We start from the raw sequence: 22,103 nt of genomic DNA, 5'->3' as shown, positions 1-22,103 counted from the left end.
CATTGACAAAGTCTTTTGCCAAAGGATTTTGAGGAAACTAAGCAGTCACCGTATAAGACAGAAGTCTTTTCATAGAATAAATTATGTGAAACAGAGGGTAAAAAATACAAGGCAGAGGGCAGTGGTAAACACAAATTCTTGTGTATTAGGAAGGTAACCAATGGAGTTCTACAGGGATCTGCGCTGTTCAACACACTCAGTAATAACCTAGAAAAGGGAATGAGCAGCAAAGTGCCAAAGTTTACTGATCAAACTGATTTGGGATCTAAACGCATGGAGTGTCTGAGAAGAAATGAAGACTAACAAGACACAGTGAGCAGTAAAGTATCAGATGGAATTCATTGCAGATAAATGTAAACTAAGACACATGAAAAAAAATGTACCCTAATACCACAAACAAAATAACACTATTTCCAGCATAATATAATAATGCTGTTTTCATTAATAAATCAGCTTCAATGCCCAACAGCAGTAAAAAAAAAATATTAGAAAATATTAGGAATAGAGAACAAAACAAAGATCATTATACTACTGTGTAGATCCATGGTTTGCCCTCATCTTGAATACTGGGTGCAGTTGTGGTCCTCCCCACCTCAAAACAGGGCAGAACTGGAAAAGGTTCAGAGAAGGGCAACAAAGATGATCAAAGATATAGAACTTACATATAAGGAACAACTAAGCAAACTAGGATTCATCCATCTAGAAAAAGAGATGATGAAGGGAAAATAAGACAGCTGTAAAATCTCAAGTGGCATGCAGAGAGGAAGCAGGACTGATCATGGTTTACTCTAACACAGAAACTATGGACATCAAATGATCTAGAAGCCAGCAGGATCAAAACAAACAGAAGATTCTTCACAATCTTCAATATTCAATGAAGCTGCAGAACTCCTTGCTACACAATGTTTTCAGCAAAACTCTGTATGCTTTCAAGTAGACTGTATACATTCATGGAAGAGAAATTCATTAAGGACTGCTAACAGCATCTGGTTCACGAAGCCCCGAAGACAGAAATGGATGGAAGCTATCAGAGCATTTATGTATTATGAGTAACACATAGCATCAGCACAGCATTATATTACTCTTTACTCTCCCCTGTACATTCTCCTGGATGCTATCAAAGACAACTACTGGGCTGGCTGTACTTCTATCAATATCCACATAATGTTCTGATCTTAAACAAAGAGTGACACAGGCAGGAAAGCATCATGACTTAATAACATACACATGTGTAGCTTGTTGTAGGAAAGGAATTACCACCTCAGATTGGATATGAGGGCATTGGGCTTTTCAAGCAAAAGGTAAAAAGTTCAGATCCTGAAAATTATTCACAATAGAGAAAAAAATCACACAGACTGTTGCCCCCAACTTATTTGGCCTTTTTTGGACCTTTATGATACGCATGAGCAGATGTACAGAAACCAAAAGCTATTATTTGATGAAGAACCACAGGATTTCCTAGAATGAACGCAATTGATTTTTAAACTTCAGAGATACCCTCTGGATACAGTCTGCACAGCTACAGTTAGGGTTCATAACTTCCCTGCACACTGGAGGTGAAGTCTAGGGGCCCTGAAGGCACACTCACCTTTCTGTGCCAGCTCTTCCAGCAGCCCGCTCCACTCCTCCCTGAAGAGGTTGGCGCCGGTCAGGCTGCCGTCACCGCCGATCACGCACAGGTTGGTGATCCCTCTCTGCACCAGGTTGAAGGCGGCCTGCAGCCGGCCCTCGCGCGTGCGGAAGGATTTGCAGCGCGCGCTGCCGATCACCGTGCCTCCCTAGGAAAGGCAAGAACAGCACTTTTAGTTAATGATCTGATACAATACTGTGTATTTCTGAGATGGATTAACGATGAATTTTGTAGCATAACCTCTGTATTTTAATTTTAGAGTGAGATAAAGTAATGATAAACAAAATATTATCAAACCCGTGGGTATTTATATTCGAGAGCAGATACACACACAAGGGAAAAACAAAAAAAACACTGAGAAATGACTGATAAAGAGCCACTCTGGAAGGAAAATGTTAAATTACATGGGATTAATTTTAGCAGTATTACAATAAACACATTGTTACTTTAATGGCAAAAGGAAAAGTGATGTAATAGCTACTAAAGCATTTTGAATTATTTGCCTCTGTGTGGTATTTTTCCCCCGATTATCAAGACATACATAAACAATAAGAGAAAAAATGCATCCCTGAAATTCAAAATTAGCATTGTCATTCCACAGAATTATGGAAATAACTGCCTTTAATTTCTTACAGATCAGATTAATGCAACACTTTCTGTTTTATTATCTGTTGCATTTATTAATATGAATTAAAAAGCTTCTTTTGGAAATGGTGGTGGTCATTTTTATAAATAATTGAACTTCCCCATCACTGAGAACTGCTGGGTGTCTTGCTGGACACATATAATTTACACGTGTTCTGTGTTTATGTTGTTCATTCACTCAAGAAGTTTAATTTTTCCCTTATTTATTGTCACAGTAAAAAATAGTATTAATTAAGACTGAAAAAAATTATTTTTTTTCCCTGCAAACAAATCTGGAGATGATTACATCATTACTTTTGCATAAACATTCCCCTCACTTCAACTTGTAGTAAATCTGTGACTTCCATCTAAATTTGAATTTCAAATCTGCAGTGGCTGTACTGACATGATTTATCCTGTCAATAGATGTTTCAGCTCTTGGGCCAGTTTGTTATCTGTGTTGCATAGTTGCTAGTGGAAAGGAAAAAGAAAATGGAACAGAATTCAGTTGTCTCCAGACAAAAAGGTAGATGTGTACCCACAGAGATGCTCAAAAGAACAAAAATCAGGACTAAAAAATGTCCCTAAAACTAGGTATTTTCATACTTAGAAAGAACAGCTGTAAGAGGAAAAGAAACTGTATTTGAAACAAAGTGCTACTTGTTCTGAATAAAGAAAACTATACAATGAGCTGAAAAACCTTTCTCATCAAATCAACTAAACACATTCTGTAAGATACATGCTGAGGTTCACTGTTGGTCTGTTGAATTACCAGCTATTAAGCTCAGAAAGATGTTTTTCTTTTACACTGCACACACATAGAACCCTACATCCTGCTCCAGCCTATGCTCTTGTGTGGCTTGGCCAAGAGAACTCCATCTTCTCATCATCGTAAGGTGCATCTGGATGATGCTCTTAGTCATATTGCTTATTTTTAGGACTCAAGGAACCCTACGAGTCCCTGTCAACTTGATATATTCTATGACTCTATTTACAGATTCTTCAAGATAGACATGGGGGAAAAAAGAAGAAAATAAAAACAACCAAACACAGGCGACATAATACCTCACAATACTCCAGGGCATTGGTTAAAAAAAAAAAAAAATTGTCTCTGCTAACTGCTTTATGTTCATTAACTTTACAAAAAACTCCAAAGAAACCCATGCTTCACCTGGAGGTAGTTTTCAGAAAGCTTGGCAAGCAGTAAGGCCTCTTCACCAAACATAGCACCTGCTCTGGAAGAGGTAACAACATTACCATGCTGAGCAAAAGCTGAGGAGATCCAAATGGCCACACTGCAGAATGTTGTAATAAAATGTACTAAGTCACTGGCAGTATCTGAGCTCTGCAGAACTGCACTGTAATTACACCCGTTACTGTAATTCTACATCCACTTACACAGAAAGCCAACAGGGTTTCGTAAGAAATTATTTGCCTTACAAAACAGAGCTGGTTCATGTTTTGGCCCTATAATGCCTTTTTTATTAAATATAGACTTGTCAATATGGCTTTAGGAAGCTAATGACATGTGATGTTGCAAATCTAGAACAAAGGTTTTCAAGATTACTTCTGGGTTCCAAATTCAAGACCACAGCAAGATCTTTAGCAAGTGTCAGCCATCCACACTGTAGAAATCACTGTCTGCTGGAAGTGGTACATGCTGGTCACTCAGTCATCACACAGTTCAAATACATAATTACAGCGGTTGCCTGGATTTAGAATTTCGTTTCTTTTGTTTGAATAAAAAGGTTTTCGGTCCCACTCTCACCCCTTAGCACTTACCACTTGCAGGATACTTGAAACACTTTCCCATGAAACTTCTACAATATTGTCACCTCCATCAACCATTCCCTGGTACCCCTGTAAAAGGGAAGGTATTTCATAAGTCTGATTTTAAAAACTACATCAAATTTCCACTACAATAGTAGTTACCTTGTGCACTTTAATGCAACTTTAATTATAAACACTGAATAAAAAAAACTACTCAAATGAAACAATATTCAAGCAGGTATCACTGCTTCTTTTAAGGGGGGAATAAAGCAAAACAAACCCTCCTCCAAAAGGATCAATTGCAAAAACAACTTCAAGATAAGACAATAATTAAGATTACAGAGCTACTAAACTAGAACGGTAATGTGCTTTTTCTTTAAGAATAAATAGTCAAGTTGTTTTTTTTTTTTTAAAGACTACAAAGAACTTTGAAAGACATTATAAAATATGTTCCTTAAAAACATAACCTCAGCCTGGGGCCATGAACTTAGGAAATCTTTACAGCACATTGTACGTCCCCCCTACCTGTGCTGGTAATAAGCAAACCAAGATAAAGAGTAATAACCAAAATTTTTTCATGAAAGTACAAGAAATCAGGCGACACAACCTTTTTTTTTTTAAGCAGTCACACAATAAATAAAAGGTATTTAATAAGAAAAAATATGTTTAGTTATGAATTTAAGAAATTCCTAATAGCTTAACTTAAATGGTCTTCTAAAACCACTGCATGCTGTAATGTAAGAACTACACTTATCTGAAAGAAGGAAAACTATTCTGCAAGCATCTAAAAAACAAAAAAAAAACCCACCTGGCTTTGCTTTATTACCTCTCTACAAAAATACTATCTGAATGGCAATTAGATTCTTTTCCATTAGGTGATATTGTCAGCATTGATTAAAAATAAACAAGGAAACAAATAAATGAAAAGAAACAAGAAGAAAAGAAAAGGAAAAGCAGTCGAGTCCTAAGTTTGGAAAACCCTAACTGACACACCAGAATAAAACTAGAACTACCATTCAACTTTTTGACATTTATTTAAATCCACAGGGAAAATCATAACATGTTAAAGAAAATTAAAAAAAAAAAACTACTAAAGAATAACCATGACAATGTTTATGTCTCCATTTTTAGATTATGTGTACATATTCCCCATGCCAAGGAACAATTAGTTAACATTTTTCTCTGTGCAATTTTTTCAAGAATAAGTCAGGAACTAGAAAAAGAAGGGAGTTCAGAGAACAGCAAAACTGACATTATAAATTGGAGAAATTTAATTTGGCATGATTCACAGTACATTGCAGAATTTACTCAATAAGCAGTAAACTGGAAATATACAAAGCCTAAAGTGGTTTGCTATTCATATAATACATATGGGGTTTTTTATGTCAAACTTTGAGTCCCCACCAGCATGAGAAAATACGAATGTAAAGATAACCTGGACACAGCAAAAGTACAAGTTACTCAATTAGGTGTTTTAGGATTCCAAGGGGAAAGCATGAAAATTTCTGCTCAGTGAGACTTGACTGATTAATTTAGAGATAATATGATCAAGCAACAGCAAAAAACATCCATATGGAAAACTACTTACATCTCTAATTTCTGCCATCCAACAGACCTTTTCAATACTTTATATACTCTCTAAATAACTTTGACATGTATCTAATGTATAGACATAGAATGGCGTGGGTTCAATGGGACCTTAAAAGATCATCAACTTCTGACTCCCCAGCCATCAGCAGGGACATCTCCCACTAGAACAGGTTGCTCAATGCCCCATCCAACCTGGCCTGGAACACTGCCAGGGTTGGGGCATCCACATCTTCTCTGGGAAACCTGTTCCAGTGACTCACCATTCTCACAGTAAAGAATTTCCTCTATATTTAACCTACATTTCCACTCTTTCAGTTTGACCCCATTACTCCTTGTCCCATCACTACAGCTCCTGGTGAACTATCTTCCCAGTTCCCTTGTGGGCCCCTACATATAGGATACACTCTTTGTATGCTAATGTATACACACAATGACTTCAAGAGTTATGCCATTATTTACACCGTTTGCTCACAATTAGAGCAAAGTGGAAAAGGAATAACGTTAAATCCACATAGCAACTTTAGGAAAAATTTCTCCCTCAGATAAATTGCAAAGATCCTCAGAAAGAAACATTACAGAGGATACAACTAAGCTTGATGATGGCTAATAAATTACTAAATTCATTCATCACCAGCTTTGCTGGTTTGATTTTTTTTAAACATAGAATTCTATGTCCCTTATATTAGTCAGTAATGGAGCGATAGCTTTTCCTGAAAGTATTTCTATTGACAACTATAATAACTCAAGAGATCCACTGGCACTAAATCCTGAAAGCAGTGTAATGTTGCATCTTAATTCAGTTTGTAACTACAGTAAGCTGCACTGAGAGCTGACAAAAATATATACAATATATACAGTTCATGTGTGCTCAAGTCATTCACCTTCCATTTTAACTTCAGAGGAAAACCAAAAGTGCATCCAAAGAAGTATTATATATAGGAAATATATACATAAATAAGACTGATGGAATAAAATTCCCAATTACCAGATTAACAAATCTAAAACACAGAAAAAACCAAATAAGTAAAAGATTAGCTTAAGTTGTCTGTAAGACATGAAACATCTCACAGCTAGGCTAAGGATAAGCTATGACCCATTCCTTCACCATGTTTCTGTGAAGTAGAAAGAACTTGTGCATTTTGGTCAGGATTCTGTACCTGTGCAGACAAGCAAGAACAGGGGATGTATTAACAATTCCTTCCACTACAAGGTAAGTGCAGGGAACCTTTGGAATCATGATCTGTCTGAACTATTATATTAACCTTTCCTAATTCAGTTGTCTGCCAAGTATGCGTACGCTATCTCTGAATAAGGTAGAATTGTCACGTTGTTTTCCACACCATTAAAAGATACAAGCTATAGAATTAAAACAGCTTTCTAGAAAAACTGTTGGGGAAAAAAATGAATTACTAATTACAACTGAAGTATTAATGACAATGATTTCCATTTATTGCTTTAGTTTTGTAAACACTGATGAGGACTGGACAATGTATGTTTGAAGGTTCACCACTGTTCCAACTGTATGGTTACTGAAAATCACTGGCAGATGTGACTACTGACCTCAATATGAGAGTGGGAATCTGTTAATTAAAAAAGTAAATTCTTACTTAGATCCTAGAAATATAGGAGCTTGGGTACTGAGATACTGTAAATGTGGGGCAAGAATGGAAAAAATAAGCTGTCAAAAAAACAGCAAGCACAGTTTGTTAAGATCAGCTCCATTTTATGTTTAGTCCTCATGCACCCAAAAATCTAAATATCCAAAGAATAAGAATAAATATCTGTGGGTCCAATGCTCACAGGATACATTCACAGACACTGCAACTCCAGGAGCAAATGTGGCTTCCAGCCTGAACTCTGAAGACAAAAGCCTTGGAAAAAGAACAAGCCAACTTCTGATGTGTTACATGCGAGACATTTGGGGCTTTAACAGTTACATGAATTTACTTACTGAGATGTCTTAGCCATTGCTCAACAATATAAAATACTATTGCCACTGAGAGCACAAACCACTACAGAAAAGACACGAAGTTTTCCTCACAGAAATCCATGACTGCCATACCATTGCATTCCCAATGATGGCCTCTTGAGAAAGACTCTTAATCAAGATGAAGAATCTAAAAGCTCCATAGCTTAGTAGCAAGAGCACGCATTCACTGGGAACTATATCCTTCAATCCTGGAAAAACCACACGTTATTTGTATAAATATTTAAGACCAAGTTTCTAAAATGAGTTGCCAAATATGAGAGTCATCACTTTTTCTTCCCACTCTCAATTAAAAAGGAAAAAGACAAAACAAAAATCAACCTGACTTTAATAGCTTCTGATTAGTGAAAAAAAATTTAACTAACCCCCTAGAGCAGCCTGATACTCTACACATACTTCCAGCCCCTACATTTTCATACCATGAGTGAAATTAATCCATGGGTATTTAAATTTTAATTCAGACTAGACTACATTTGAGGAATGAGATGATAGCCAAGAAGGGTAATTACAGACTAAAATAAAATATAAAATATAAAACTGTGAAGCTAGCACAACTGTATAGATTAGCAATTAATAGTAAAATTTTGAAATGCGCTGACTTTAGTGAATTAAGATACACAAGGGGTATTAATTTTATAGGATTTTCAATTTATAGCTATAAATTCACAGGTTTTATATAAACTATAAAAAAAGATATATAACTAATTATACCTTTTATATAAAATATCTTCTAGTTTTCATTTTTACATGAGTTTACTCTTTTTTTTTTTGGGACTTGAAGTGTAAACAGGCCATGAATTCCAGTATCTAACTGTTTCTTCCTTTGGGTTTTCACAAAACCAATTTAAAAAAGGCTAGAAAATTACTTGGATCTAATTCATTATCAATTTTAATTCATTTATCTTGATAATCTCTCATCACAAGATGAAGAAAAATGGAGTTAAGAAAACAGAGTCACTATCTTAGAATATGAAACTAGTGCTGGCCACAGTTGTAGAAGACAGATGGTTTTGCAGTGCAAAAAAGTTCATACGACAGACATAGCTACAGGAGAAACAGAGCGTATGATGACTTCAGAAAAGCAAGCTTGAAAAGGCTGAGACCTTTAACTCGATTTTTTGGAACCAAACAAGAACAGTTTTTTTTCCTCTTTTGGATATTGTCACTTCAGGTTTTTCCTTCACTTTTTCAGAGCAACTTCAATACAAATATAATTTTATCCTGACCTACATGTTAAAATGCTCAAAAAGTAGGCTTAAGATACACTCTTCTCTTTGCTTAACACACTCAAGTTACATTCAATAAACTGTAACTCAGAAGGAACACCTTATTAAATAACTCAAGCTATACCCAAAAATACATCTCCTCCTTACACATCTTTATACATCACGCAAAGGTTTTTAACAGGGAACACTAGTGACGAGTCTCAGAAGAAGATTTTACCTTAATTACACTTGTCACCTTCATCTGTTTCCCATTTCAAAGGGGTAAAATTAAACAGCTGTTTCATTTCAATGCTTGCAACCCTGTTTCTCTAAAGTACTTGTAGGCATTGTGAAAGAAAAGTGACTCCTTATTTCAATTATCACCAGTCAAAGAAGAAGCTAAGCGTTCGATCCTTTACAAAACACAGAACTGAACGGCCTAATCTAGAAGCAAAGATCTTTTTCAGAGCCCATACTTGCAGTGAAATGTGCATTTCTCCCCACACCCTACTGTTACATTGAAGACAGAAGGACAATATATATGGGTAAACTCAAAATTCCCAACATTGACTTATTTTTTACAATCACTTTTCTTTCAGAAATACCTGTGACTTCACACTGGCCAGCTCTACCAAACACAGGAACACATGCTAACTTAAATAGTGCTATTTTCATAAGTTCAGAAAAATAAAATATTCAAATTTCTTTCAAAATTTATCACTCTGTGATACCAAATATGTTTAAAAGGTGAAAAAATATGGCAATTTTTGACTTAAGCTTAATTAAAAAATAAATTCAAATCAAATTTTTGGCCTTAAAGATGTCCAAGGCTCCCTTCTTACTTCCAGAGAAGTGTCTGACCCATTTCAGTGAGCCTGCAAAACAGCTGAACACTGAAGGAATTCCAGAGATTGGCCATGTAATTAGCACACACTAAGTATTCAGAACAACTTGCTGTTAGCACAGTAGTAGGAAAGAATTTTGGAGCACAGTCCTCTGCTTATTTGCATTTCAATATACTCTGCATCTCATTAGTAAATGAGCTATCGGAACAAGCAGACAGGGAAAAAAAATGGATAAACAGCCACTTTTTAAAGATAAATTCTGTATTTGCCTTGCACAAAACTAAAGTATTTTCTGAGCACCGCTATGAATTCTAGTACTCCATATTTTTATATTAAAGTTAGACTTTACTTGGTACCTACCAAGCTTTCCCCCACATCAATTTTTTATTATGATTTGTAATAGTCTCAAACTACTAATGAGCTGTACAGGAGTTCCAGTGGGAATGGAATCAATATATTTACTGTATTGTTCAATGTACAGAAACTGTATAAAAACTGAAAGCATCCTTTATAAGGACGTCAAACTGCTTCTTGAAGGAAGTCAAGTACATGGAGCATCACCACAGCATTGACATTAAACTTGTCCCATCATTTTTTCTTATTGTATAACTGCTACAGAAGCTTACAATCTTTCTGCACATACAGTTACAAATTTCAGCCACAAAATTCTGATGTCAGGACAGACCAACGATGGTCAAGTTTTTGATGTGGCTTTTCTTTTCTTTGTTGGTTGAGTTTCTTCAGTTGCAACTTTCTACCTATAAGCCAAGGCAAGATGGCAGCAGTGCCACTGCACTCTTGATCAAAATCAAGCTGTGAAATGAGAGTGAGGATACATCCTTATCATACTCTAGGAAAATGGAGTAAAGGATTAAGAATCAGTAGTTACCAGGTTTAGGAAAACATTTAAGAAGTACAATAAGTGGGGCCAAACATCCAATAAGTGCACAGATCTGTAGCTCACTGTAGGGTGACAACCACCTCTGGTTTTCTCTGCTTTCAAGTCTTTGGTGGCACATAAAGAATTCCATATATTTAAGAAATTACTTTTAAATTACATAGTTTTAGAATATACTTGTAACATGCAAATTTCCATAAAAATGAAAAGTACTAAATAAAACACAATGAAAAGGGATGGCACCTACAGCATTTTTTAATTCATACTATTTACTCTCCATGGTGTTTCCACAAAAACTCAAGTTTAGTTAGAAGACAAAATACAGAATGAATGAAACAAAAACTAACCTCATAAATAAAATAGACTTTGGCATTTACATAGATTCCCATGCGTACTACTGCGCGCACAGCAGCATTCATACCTGGGAAGAAAAAGCAAAATCACATTGTTATAGTCATCCAGCATTTTATGTATACCAAAAATTTTCAGTGTCTTGAAAATAAAGGGAACATTAATTCATTCCTAAAGAAAGACAATGACCAGCATCCATTAAAACAGAAATTTGCTTAATGACAGTGAGAAGAGCCCATGAGCATGAAGGGTTCAGAACTATTCTTTGTTACAATAATTATGTGAATGCCAGTGTGTGTGTTAATCAGAGATTAAATTGCTGCTGACTGCAAAATAACATTGTAGAAGTTACAGCTACTGAACAACAAAGTAAATTAATTTTGCAGTAATGGTTAGCTTTCAGTCTGAAATGCAAAACATTCAGAAAGTTAAAATGTAGCTTCTTCAGATGAGAAATTATAACAGTTTTTCTGGGATTTCCAGAGTAACACAGGTATATACAGAATTTTGAGGGGAGCAAGAGCTGAAGTTGACCTAGACAGATGCTTATTTAAAAAGACAAAAGTAGCAGTAAATGAACATAAATAATGCTACATTGACTCATTTGACAGAAAAACATCTGAACACCACTTTAGTCCCAAAAATGCAAGCTCTGATTGGAATTCCCTGCTCACAGACCTCTGACAAATTATACTGCTGTAAAATCTTCCATTTAAATCCCACAAACACTTAACCTCCTGAGCCACAGTGGAAGTTCCACTGGTCCTTCTACACAGGGCAAAGGAATTTGTTATAACTCATCCTTTCAGATACTGCATTACCTTACCCATTATTCAGGAACTTTCCAAAACTAATCAACTAATTGCTTCCATACCACTAAAACAAACATAAGAGATCACACAAAGCATGATGAGAGAAGCAGTTAGGCTACACTGATAATCTTGGCACATCAGTAAAAACTGGATGCAAGAAGGATGGACAAGTCCAAGTACTATGCACAAATTCTCCAAATCTGGTGCATTTAGTATCAAAACAGACAAGTAGTAGGTAAGCTCTGCTGCTTGACATGGGTGTTAAGTGTTCACCTCTCTGCAGATATAAAAAGCTGATAACTAGGATATATAAACAACACAGCAAGTCACAAAGATGTAATCCTACAGTATCTACCTTAACTGCAAAAAATACTGAGCTGTAAAGGTCAGCCTCTCTGAAGAATCAGGCTGAGGTTTTCTCAAAGATGCATTACTTATGAACACACCAGAAAGTCCCTGATGTTGCTTAACATGAAACAAAAAAAATTAAGTTTGCCAAAATTAAGAAGTTGCTTTTGGTGTTTGTGTCAATGTCACTTACACTTAAAAAACAAGAAACACAGGTAACAGTGTTTTCACCCAAGTTCTGTTTTAGGAAATTGTAGCAATAATTCTTTCAGCCAGAGTCAGCCTTGTGGCATAGCTGGGAAAAGTTTTCAAATGCCAAAACAGCTAAAGGCACAGCTTTATACAAAGAACTGGGTGATGCCAAAGAAAAACAGAGAATCTCATCTGACAGCCTGTAATGAAAAGAAAGTTAGCATGATAAATCTCAGAATAAACAGAGCAAAGTTATCTCCCCAGTGAAACAGTTTTCATAACAAAAATTAACACCCTCAGAGACAAAGACCTTTAATTTTACCAAGCTGACAGTTCATCACAGCACTGCCATTTTCCACAAACAGGAACACTCAGAACAAGGTACTCCTTTCACCAAAGCCCACAGCTTGCTTCTATTAAAGCACATGCTGTGTGGGAGGCTTTTTTGTTGTTGTTGCTTGGTACGGAGGTTTTTTGGCAGTTCTGTCCTGGCTTTTGGGGTTTTTTTGGAGGGGAGCTGCTGTTGTCTGGTTTGGTTTGTTTGAGGAAAGTTTGAATATATATTCTTAAGACAGCCACATACTTTCTTAGTGAATACCTTCCAGTTTCCATGTTTCTTGCATGAAAAATAGGTAAAATTCACTATTTGCCTGCTCCATGAAAAGGCAAAAACCCAGGAAAAAAAGTCCAACGGAGTACAGACAGACAGCATCTTCCCAATACTACCACTGCAGCTTTGTAAGTTTGCATAACCTACATTTTATTGTTATTTTGTGCTGTATATTTTATGTCCTTATACAGAAAAAGGACTACTGCCAGGCTCCTGGTTTACGTTTCAGAAGGGCTGAGGACAAAAGGATGTTAGAATTTGACACTTAAAAAATACAACTAGCACTTTGCAGCTTTAGACTTCTACAATGTGGCTGTCTAAACTGCAGTAATTCAAGAAAAAACACACAAAAATTTCACTAAGCCTCTGTAGGACTGTCTAATAAAATTTCATTATTTGTGGAGTCTTACAGAAGTATTTGTGAATTACCACAATAACCATGAAATGCTATTACTCGTGCTTATTGCTTTAAAAGAGATTTACCAGGTCAACTGCAGATTTAGGCCTGAATAATAAATGCAGTTTGATAAACATACAGGATTAGAATAACAGCTTCAAAAGAAAGCCACAAGTAAAACCAGTATTTTTAAAAAAATAATTTAAGAATTACTTAAAATGTTTCTGAATTACAAGTTGTTTTTGCATTAAAGACTTGGAAAGACGGAAATATTTATTTTGCTCTTTCGGAGTCAGCAAAGATTAAGGGAAATACAACTACTTTTAGGGCTTTACATAACATCTGAATTAACTTAAAAGCTGATAATTTATTGTCCTTGATCTTGTTTATTCAATTGTCCTTAAAAGAATCACTTGGTTTTCGTAACAGGGTTACAAACAATACTGCAGAGATCTTTCAATTATTTCAGAGACTCTGCCTCTGAAAGAGTAGCCCTCTCTTGTGCCTACATCCTGGTCCACATACTTATGTACCACTACAATAGAGGAGGTTCTACATGAGTTTGGGTTTAAGCCAAGTTTGCCTTGCTTTAGCCAGCTAGACATGCCTTTAAATAAATAACTGTAACATAAACCATTCAAAAGCAAAATCAAAACTATGCATCTTGGACAAGCATCAAGAAATACTTAAGTACCACCAATTTTAAAGATAAACATTGGCTTTAACACAGGCATAATGACTTAGCACATATGTTTCAGTGCTACACTGAATAAAGATTCAGACTTAAAAGACTATATAGCAAACATCAGTAAGGGAAATGTCTAAACATCACCAAACAGGAAGACTTTATTCAAACATGTAAATGGTTATGTCAGTGAGAGCCTATAATCATCAAAAGAGAAGCAGTCAAATACAAGAACTGAACAAGTAATTAAAAATACAACTTGAATTTGTTCCATTTACTTTTAATTACATCACATTTTATTGCATATAATCACAGTAATTATTCTAGATACCTGAAGAAAACATTACACAATTTTTCTAAACACTAACTGTATTAGATCAGAACATTCTACTGCACAAATATATTCAGTAGCAGAACACCTAGATGGTAAACATACCTCCTTCTTAAAAATTAAAATAAAAATCTTAAGAGACCAGTTTCAATGATTGAATAATTATAGAAGCAGTGTCTCAAAAATATTTAATGCATTGAAATAGTCACACTAATCCATTAATAACTACATTCCTTAATTTTACATACAAATAGTACTTATAACATTGTATCTATAGACACACACAAATGTATTTCTTATACATGTCTATTTGCAGTCACTGTTCTTAGCTAGAAAAGGTGCCCTTTGCAGGAGGCTAGAACTCAAAAATTCCTTGTGACTATGTTCAAATTACCTGAGTGTTAACAAGTAAACTCCATTGCGGATGACATAAGAGTGTGGTTGTTTTATTTTGTGACTTTTTTTAAAAAAAATATTTATTTTATTTACTGTATTAGTTTAGAAGCTTATGGTGGAAAAAGAAACTTTGATACCAGGACAAGATCACATACACTCGCAGTACTATATTAAATATGCCTTATGATGTTCCTCAGCCATTATTGCTTCAGGAGGATAAATATGTAAATCTTTGCTTCCACAGTCATGGTCTGTGATATTCCAAAACACTGGAATCCAAAAGGTTTCTTTAGGGTTCTTTTCAAGCTGTTTTTAAACCCAGCATTTGCTGAAGGAGTTGAGCTTTTTCATTTGTTCAGCACCAAAATTTCTTCTTCCAATCCATGTCACCGGGACAAGAGTGGTATATCTATACTACTAACTAAGCCTTGGAACTTTGCGAAGCCTAGAATGCTTTGAAGCCGCTAACTTAAGCAGGATGGGCTATGATATTCCAGGCCATTACATCCCTTACTTATGCTGTCCTCCTCAACACCAGATCTTTGAGTTTATCTGAAAAACAACATGGTCCTATTCAAAGTCAACGATCTTGAGTCAGTCGTCTGGGCAGTGGCTCTGTAGCCACAAACACATCCTTCCCCAGGAGCGCACAACCACCTGTCAGAGGCTTCCCGATGACTCTTCCTGCCGCGGAGCCGTACCTACCACACTCTCGGAATAGGTTGTTTGGAGGCTGTGTGAACGTCAGTGACCTATGGTGGCCAAAACTGTCTGTGGCAGCCACTGGCAACCCACAGAAAATTCAACCAGTGTACTTCATGACCTGAAGCAGAATGGCAAGAGAATGCCACAAAGTGAGACGAGTGACTTATTAAACGCCATTTATTAAACCACCTTCCTGAGTACACCAACCAGTACAATTTAGAAATAGTCCAGAAACTGAACCAACCCATAAATATTGAGAATTGATTGTCAGAACTTCTTTTGCCTCTCAAGGTACTTGTGATGGAAAGTACATTTTTAGTTCACAATTTAACACCTGGCTAGCTGAAATGATAGACTGTCAAATTCAGTACTAATACATATTAAGTGTACTAAATAGAGAACTTTTTTTCCTGTGAAACAGATCACTGATAAATTCTTTTAACTCCACAAAAAAAAAAAAAGTTCAGTATGACACATATATATTCTATAGTTTCTGAAATTCCACAGGTAGAAAAACAAAAAAGAAAAATGAAACTTCCAAGGAAGTAGCACCAATGCAGGGAAGTAACTGAAAAGTTAACATTCCCTATAAATAGAAAGCCTTGTGTAATTTACATAAAACTACTTTTAAATTATTAGAAGTAAAAATAACAGCAAAGGGAGTAACTCCACTTTAAAATAATTTCACATATATTTCATTCTATGCTCAGACTTACAGACCAATCTAAATACTGGCACCTATTAAGATTTTATGTTTAACAGGTGTTTTTTCTACTCAGTTGTTTGTGAGTTCAGTTTGGATTACAGATACTTTGAAGACTTTTAGTGTCTGACAAATGTAAAACAAAACAAAACAGAAGACTGGAATTTTTTTCCTAATGCTACAATTTTTTTGCCTACTTCTGAGTCAGCAGCTTTGCTTCACCTACACTTTGCTTGAATAGCTTGTTTTTAAATAGTAGTAACAGCAGCGTTATTTCCTTCTGCGTTACTTCAGGACTTCACTTCTCTCACACATTTGCACTTTGTCCTCCAAAGGGCAAATGACCTTGACAGGGCATGACTCATTCTGTCCCTTGTTTAACTCCTAACCTTCAAACTGACTTGAGGCAGATTATTTTAAACATCTCTGCTCTTACCAAGATAGTAAGGGGATATGGTCACACACTGTGTTGTGTGATTCAGATGAAATGATCAAGTTTAAAATGCTGGGGGTTTTATTTCCTTGTTCTTCAAAGCTGGGACAACAATGCTGCCAATGAAACAGCTTGGAAGGCATCCAGTTTACTTTTTTTGGTCTTTGTGACAGCCCCACTCCTTAGACAGCAACTTTCACAGGCTGTTACTTTGGAACCCTCCGTGCTTCTGTGGCAATCTGCCAGATGCAAAGTCTAGATGTTACCCATGGATTCTACAAGTCCTTCAAATGCCTTAATTCACACACTGGCAAGTGCAGATTAATACTTTATAAAAGGAGATGCATCTGCTGCTGCATTATATAATCTCCAGCCACACGGAAGCAAGTTGCAGGGCTCAGCCTCTTGCTGAGCACGCTACTGCTGCTTCAGGCAGTGCCCTGCCACACTTTTAAATTAAAATGGCGATCTCGCCACCAGACCATTAAGACAGATGTTCTGATTCTCAGTTCCTCCTAGAATCATATAGCAGTGGAATTGATGTCACTGAGGGCAAACTGGATAAAACTTGAAGTGTAGCCCCACCGAGGGGTAAAAGAGAAGACATTTAAACGCATCGATTTTTTTTTTTTTTTTTTTTTCTTAAGAACTGCAACATTTTTCTCCTCGATGGCAACAAATCCCTTTCATCCCGATTAGAGTTTCGGATAATCCTAGGTAAACCCGGGGGCTCCCCGTTATTCCTGCGGGTAGGGGGAGGGAGGATGCTTCTCCCAGCCCATATGACGCAAAGAGGCGGAATCTGCAGCGACTCGCAGCGGATCACGTACACACCGGCGGAGGGAGGGAGGCAGAGCGAAGACACTGGTCCATGCAAGCTACCACCGCATGGACGCACCGGGGAACCCGGGCAGGAAAAGGGGAGGCTGTCCTGGCAGCTCCCCGTGTAAAATCTGGGGAGAGACTGGTCCCTAAACCACAGAGCGCACGCAGAAAGGAAGGAGAGGCTCCCACCTCCCATTCTGCTCACAAACGCGAATGAGTGCCGCTGCTTCTTTAAATGAAAGTACTCTGGAGACACTCACGGGGAAAAATAAAAAAATAATCGTAAATTAAGAGAAGGTGCTAAAAGCAATTATCACTGAATAACTCTCCTGGTATAAGCAGAGCAAGAGTCCTCCCGAACTGCAGGGAGCATTGCGGGTTTGAAATCTTAATTAACTGAAACTTCAAACTATCACCATAGAATCACAGAACATGCCGAGTTGGAAAGGACCCATCATGATTTTCTGGAAGGAAAGGGGAAACTAAAATGTAGAAAAAAATGGATTCTTGACTAGGTATATTGTGATCAAGCTTCTTTTCTTTGCCATCCCTCTTAATGTCTCTAGGTCTTTTGTTCGCCCTGTCCTGTAGCAGCTACGACTTCCTCTACACTGAAGAGATTTAAGAAGGCAAGACACGTTTTTAATATACTCCTACGGGGGAAGAGTAAACCACCATCTGAGCGTTCTAAACCACGGGTAGGAGCGTAAACGTGTTGCTGGTGCCAAAACGAAGTGAAAAGCAGATGAGGCGAGGGCTGGCAGAGCCCCAGCAGTGCAGCCAAGCCTCCCGCCCGCCGTGCCGGGCAGCACGACCTCCTCCTCCCCCTCCCGCATCAGCCATCCCTCCTCACCCCACCATCTCTCGAGGGAACGAGACATCTTGGTAGTAAAAGTTACTGCAGTGTTTCTACCCTCTCCCTTGCTCAGCCTGGGGCACAGCAAACGTGGCAAGGAAAGGAGAGGGGAAGGAAGGGGTGAGGGGATGTTTGAACCTCAAGCGCCCAAGCTGCACAGAAATTATTTATCTTTTAAATGCGCTTAGTAGGAAAGCCGGGTCGAAGGCCAGCACAGAAAGAGGAACCCGAGCACCACTGCAATCCCCTGTGAATCGCTCCCAGAGCCCTCTCTCCACTCCCTCCATGTGCCGCACCGTGGCTTCCCAACACCAGCCCTGAAGCAGCCCACGCTGTTTCCCCGGCCTCCCGCATGGGCGCCCAGCCAGGCGGGGAGGCCCTTCTTTCCTGCCCCTCACACCGCCCTCGAGGGGCTCCTCGCCCTCTCCTGCTGCTGCCCCACTCCCCACAGTGTCCGCAGCTCCCCCACGTTTTCCTTTCCCCTCGGCTCCTTCCCTCGTCGTCCCCGCGCTCCCGGAGTAAACGGTGTGAGCCGCTACCTTGGGCATCGCCGCCGCTGGTCAGCACCGCGATGGCCTTCCCGGCACCCGAGAGGTTCTCGAAGAACTTGGGCTGGTGATCCATGGCTCTGCGGGAGCGGCACCGGCGGGCGAGGCGGAGCGCGGTGGCTGAGGGAGCCCCTGGCCGCCGGGGTCTGCCCCCGCTCCGCTGGACCGAGCGCTCGGCCTCTGCGGGAAAAGAGCCCAAGCAGCCCGGTGCAGGAGTGTGGCTACCGACAGGTAAATCTCTGCAGAAAACCTGAGGAAAGGGAGCGACTGTGTGCAAAAAGCCCGGGAAAAAAAACGGAGTAAGAAAAACCAGCAGCACCGACGCTCCCGTACCCCGCCACCCCCCGCTCTGCCCCGCCGCCGCGCCCTCCCCGCGCGCCGCTAAGAGCGCGGCGCGGCCCCGCCCCCTCAGCCCTGCGGGAGCGGCGGTGACGGGCGGGCGGCGCGGCCAATGAGCGGCCGAGCTGGCGCCGCGAGCGCTGCGGGCGGGGCGGGGGCGCTCGCGGGGCGCGGGCAGGTGGGAGGGGGCGGCGGCGCGGTGCCGGCGGGGCGGGAGTCCCGGCACCGCCCCCCGCCTGCCCTCCCCTTCCCCCTCGCCTGCCCTGCCGCCTGAGGTGGGGGCGATGCGGGAACATGGCTGGCGCCTTGGCGCGGCGGCAGCGCGGGGGAGGGAGTTGTGTCGGCTAGAGCTGGCTCATCCTCCCCGCAGTAGCGGCTGAGGAGCGCCACGTGTCTCCGTCGCGCCTGCGGCTTCCCTGGGCAGCCCCTTTAGCGGGGGCTCTCCCGCGGCTTCCCGGCGCCCTCCCGGCTCTGCCGGAGGCCCGACGGGGGAATCCGCCTCCAGCGTGTCGGTTCCTCGCAGGCCGGTGCTTCTGGGGCGGCTCGGGCTCGCCGTCCCGCCCGGCTGCTGCTCGGAAGGCTCCGGCAGGGAGCGGAGAGCGCGGCTCCCGCTGGGAATGCAGAACAGACGGACAGTCGGCTCCTGCCGGCGTCTGTCATGGGCGCGGGCAGGGCCACCCAGAGGCCCCGAGCTCTGTTCTTTCCCTTCTTGCCTCTCATCCTTCCTCAGGTGTGTCTTCCCGCTGAGGGTGGTCACCCACCGCAGTGGGTGGTCAGGCGCGGGTAGGAAAAGGAGGTTGTTGTGTGAGTATTAGCGGCTGAGAGACAGAGTTTGAGTCAAGGAGAGCCGCAGAGGCAAAGCAGTTGGGAGGAATTGCTCTGGGCAGGAATCGCAGTCTCTCTGCCTTCCTTTTCGTTCCCCTGTTAACGCACAGATGCTTTTGCTTGGGGAGTGGTTAGCGCTAAGTGCGCTCTTAAACGCCTGTATTGTAACAGCACGCTGGCAGAGTAATTCTGTTGGTCATAGCAGCGTGTGTAGTCACAGAAACAGTAAAAGCGTCGGGTTTTAGTAATTTAAGCAAATAAAGCTGTATTACCCTGTACACAGTTGTTTGTGGTAGTTTGCATAAGTAAAAGTATTTGCGGAATCGTGCCAACTTATTGCACAAAATAATAATGCAAGTCAGGGAGAGAGTCAGGAACAGCATCAAAATGCTGACTCGAGTTTTACATTTTAATTGCTGTATTAATTACTGGTTTTATTCAACGTCTTCATCACAGACAACTCACATCGTAAAAATACACGTGCTCATCCTGTCAGCTTTCGCACAGACACATGTGGAAGTACAGTCATTCGAGTAGTTCAGTCAAAATTACTCATAGATAAGTGTTTGAAGCCATACCTGAAAATGGATATTTATACCTAGCATGTGGGCAGCTCACATTTGCAAATTTACACTGAGACTAAAATGAGTGTGATTTGATATCAAAAGCGATCCATTGACAAATAGATTGTATACAATGAGCATTAATGACTCTGCAGGGAATTTAGTATTTTTTTTTCCTGAATCTGAAGAGAAGTCTTGAGTCACAGATTATAATGAAGGCAAACTTCTATAACAGAAATATGTAAACGTCAATAAAGTCACACTGTGTTCAAAAGGTTCTGGTTTGCTTTGAAATCACATTAGCTTATTTGAGAATAGCTCTGTAAAAGCTAAATTAAAGTCTTTGAGTGATTCGGGGCTTGATCCAAAACCTGTAAAATCGGGAAGATCTTTTACTAGTAGAAAATATGACTATTCTAGCATCATGGATCAAGGACCATTGTCATCTCAGGAGAACTTTGAGAATGACAACAACTTCTTGTTGCTTGTGTTTGGTTTGGTGCAGACATTTCTTAAAAATAGCTATTTGCTGTAGCTAAAGCATTCTCACTTTGTCTGGAAGTAGACTTGTCTCTCTTGCTTCCTGATACAACCTCAATGCCAAGGAGCTCCTATTTTCTGAAAGTATTATTTTCTTCAATTGCTCTATTGTACACCATAAACATATAAGTGATTAATTTTTCCCCCCTCATGTAACTAGGACTATGTCAATGATTTCACTTTTTTCATCATTATAACTACTCCTTGTCCTTCAGCAGAGCTGTCCAGGAAGAATTGTGTTTTGGCTGTGTCATGTTTTTAGAAATGGGAGGAGAGGAAAGGATGTGGAACTGTTTGTTCTTGAGTCTGTCTTGATATAGTAAAATATCTTCCAGCAAAACAATTGCCTATAATCTTAAAAGGAGTGAGTGTCTGCCTGTCTTAAGTGTTGAATATTGTTGGGGAAAACAGTGTTAGCCTTGTGGGATATTGTTAATGCAGCTAGGTACACATGTATAAATCATACTGACACTAAGAGAATAGGCTCTTTTAAGATATGCAAACTGATAAACAGAAGCTGGTTATCTGAATAAAGCCTCAGCAGATCATTTGCACACTACATTAGGTGCTATAATTGTCCCATTACTGTAATACTAAATTGAACCAGTTTACATGGAATAGGGAGAGGACAGGTGGGTTTGACTTTTCGTTGATACTGACCACTGCAGGTGGTCTGGTGCATCCTTTTCACATTGCCTGTTTTTCCCTTGTGCCATATAGGTCAAGCCTATCTGCCCATCTTTGAATCTTATCACTACCTAAAAAGTCGTGATTGACCTTTTGAGATACTTTGGATTGCCACCAAACCTCCCCTACTACACCTGCATCATTACAGGTATCAGAATATGCAGCAGTTCATCTCCTGGTGTAATACCACAGATGGATCCAGTACTACATTTGGCACAGCATTTTCCATTGAAATCAGGTTCAGCTGGGAAGAACAAGTTATGCCCAAAGAGAACGAGATAACAGCATGAATACCAGAACTGAACAAATGGATTTCCAGCCAACTGAAACAGTTTTCTACAGCTAGACCTTTCTTGGGTGTGGATTCTCTGGCATCTATGATACAGGAGCCCACACTTCCAAGTTTGT

The 22,103-nt window shown here is 39.5% G+C and overlaps 1 protein-coding gene across 3 annotated transcripts in view; it reads right to left on the bottom strand.

Annotated features, from left to right (window-relative positions):
• The window catches only part of PFKP (phosphofructokinase, platelet), a 42,388-nt gene extending 23,290 nt beyond the window's left edge, over positions 1-19,098 (bottom strand). For all 3 annotated transcript variants that reach the window (XM_058830637.1, XM_058830634.1, XM_058830636.1), the window contains exons 1-4: positions 18,733-19,098; positions 10,897-10,970; positions 4,037-4,114; positions 1,589-1,778 (exon numbers count right to left, since the gene is read on the bottom strand). In XM_058830637.1, the coding sequence (XP_058686620.1) occupies positions 1,589-1,778; positions 4,037-4,114; positions 10,897-10,970; positions 18,733-18,817 (427 nt within the window). In that variant the 5' untranslated portion in view covers positions 18,818-19,098. The remainder of the gene's footprint in view (positions 1-1,588; positions 1,779-4,036; positions 4,115-10,896; positions 10,971-18,732) is intronic.
• Positions 19,099-22,103: the final 3,005 nt, after the last annotated feature.

This window comes from Poecile atricapillus, chromosome 2 (genome assembly GCF_030490865.1).
Source record: "Poecile atricapillus isolate bPoeAtr1 chromosome 2, bPoeAtr1.hap1, whole genome shotgun sequence".
Taxonomy (NCBI): Eukaryota; Metazoa; Chordata; class Aves; order Passeriformes; family Paridae; genus Poecile; species Poecile atricapillus.
This window is presented reverse-complemented; position numbering and strand designations above follow the sequence as displayed.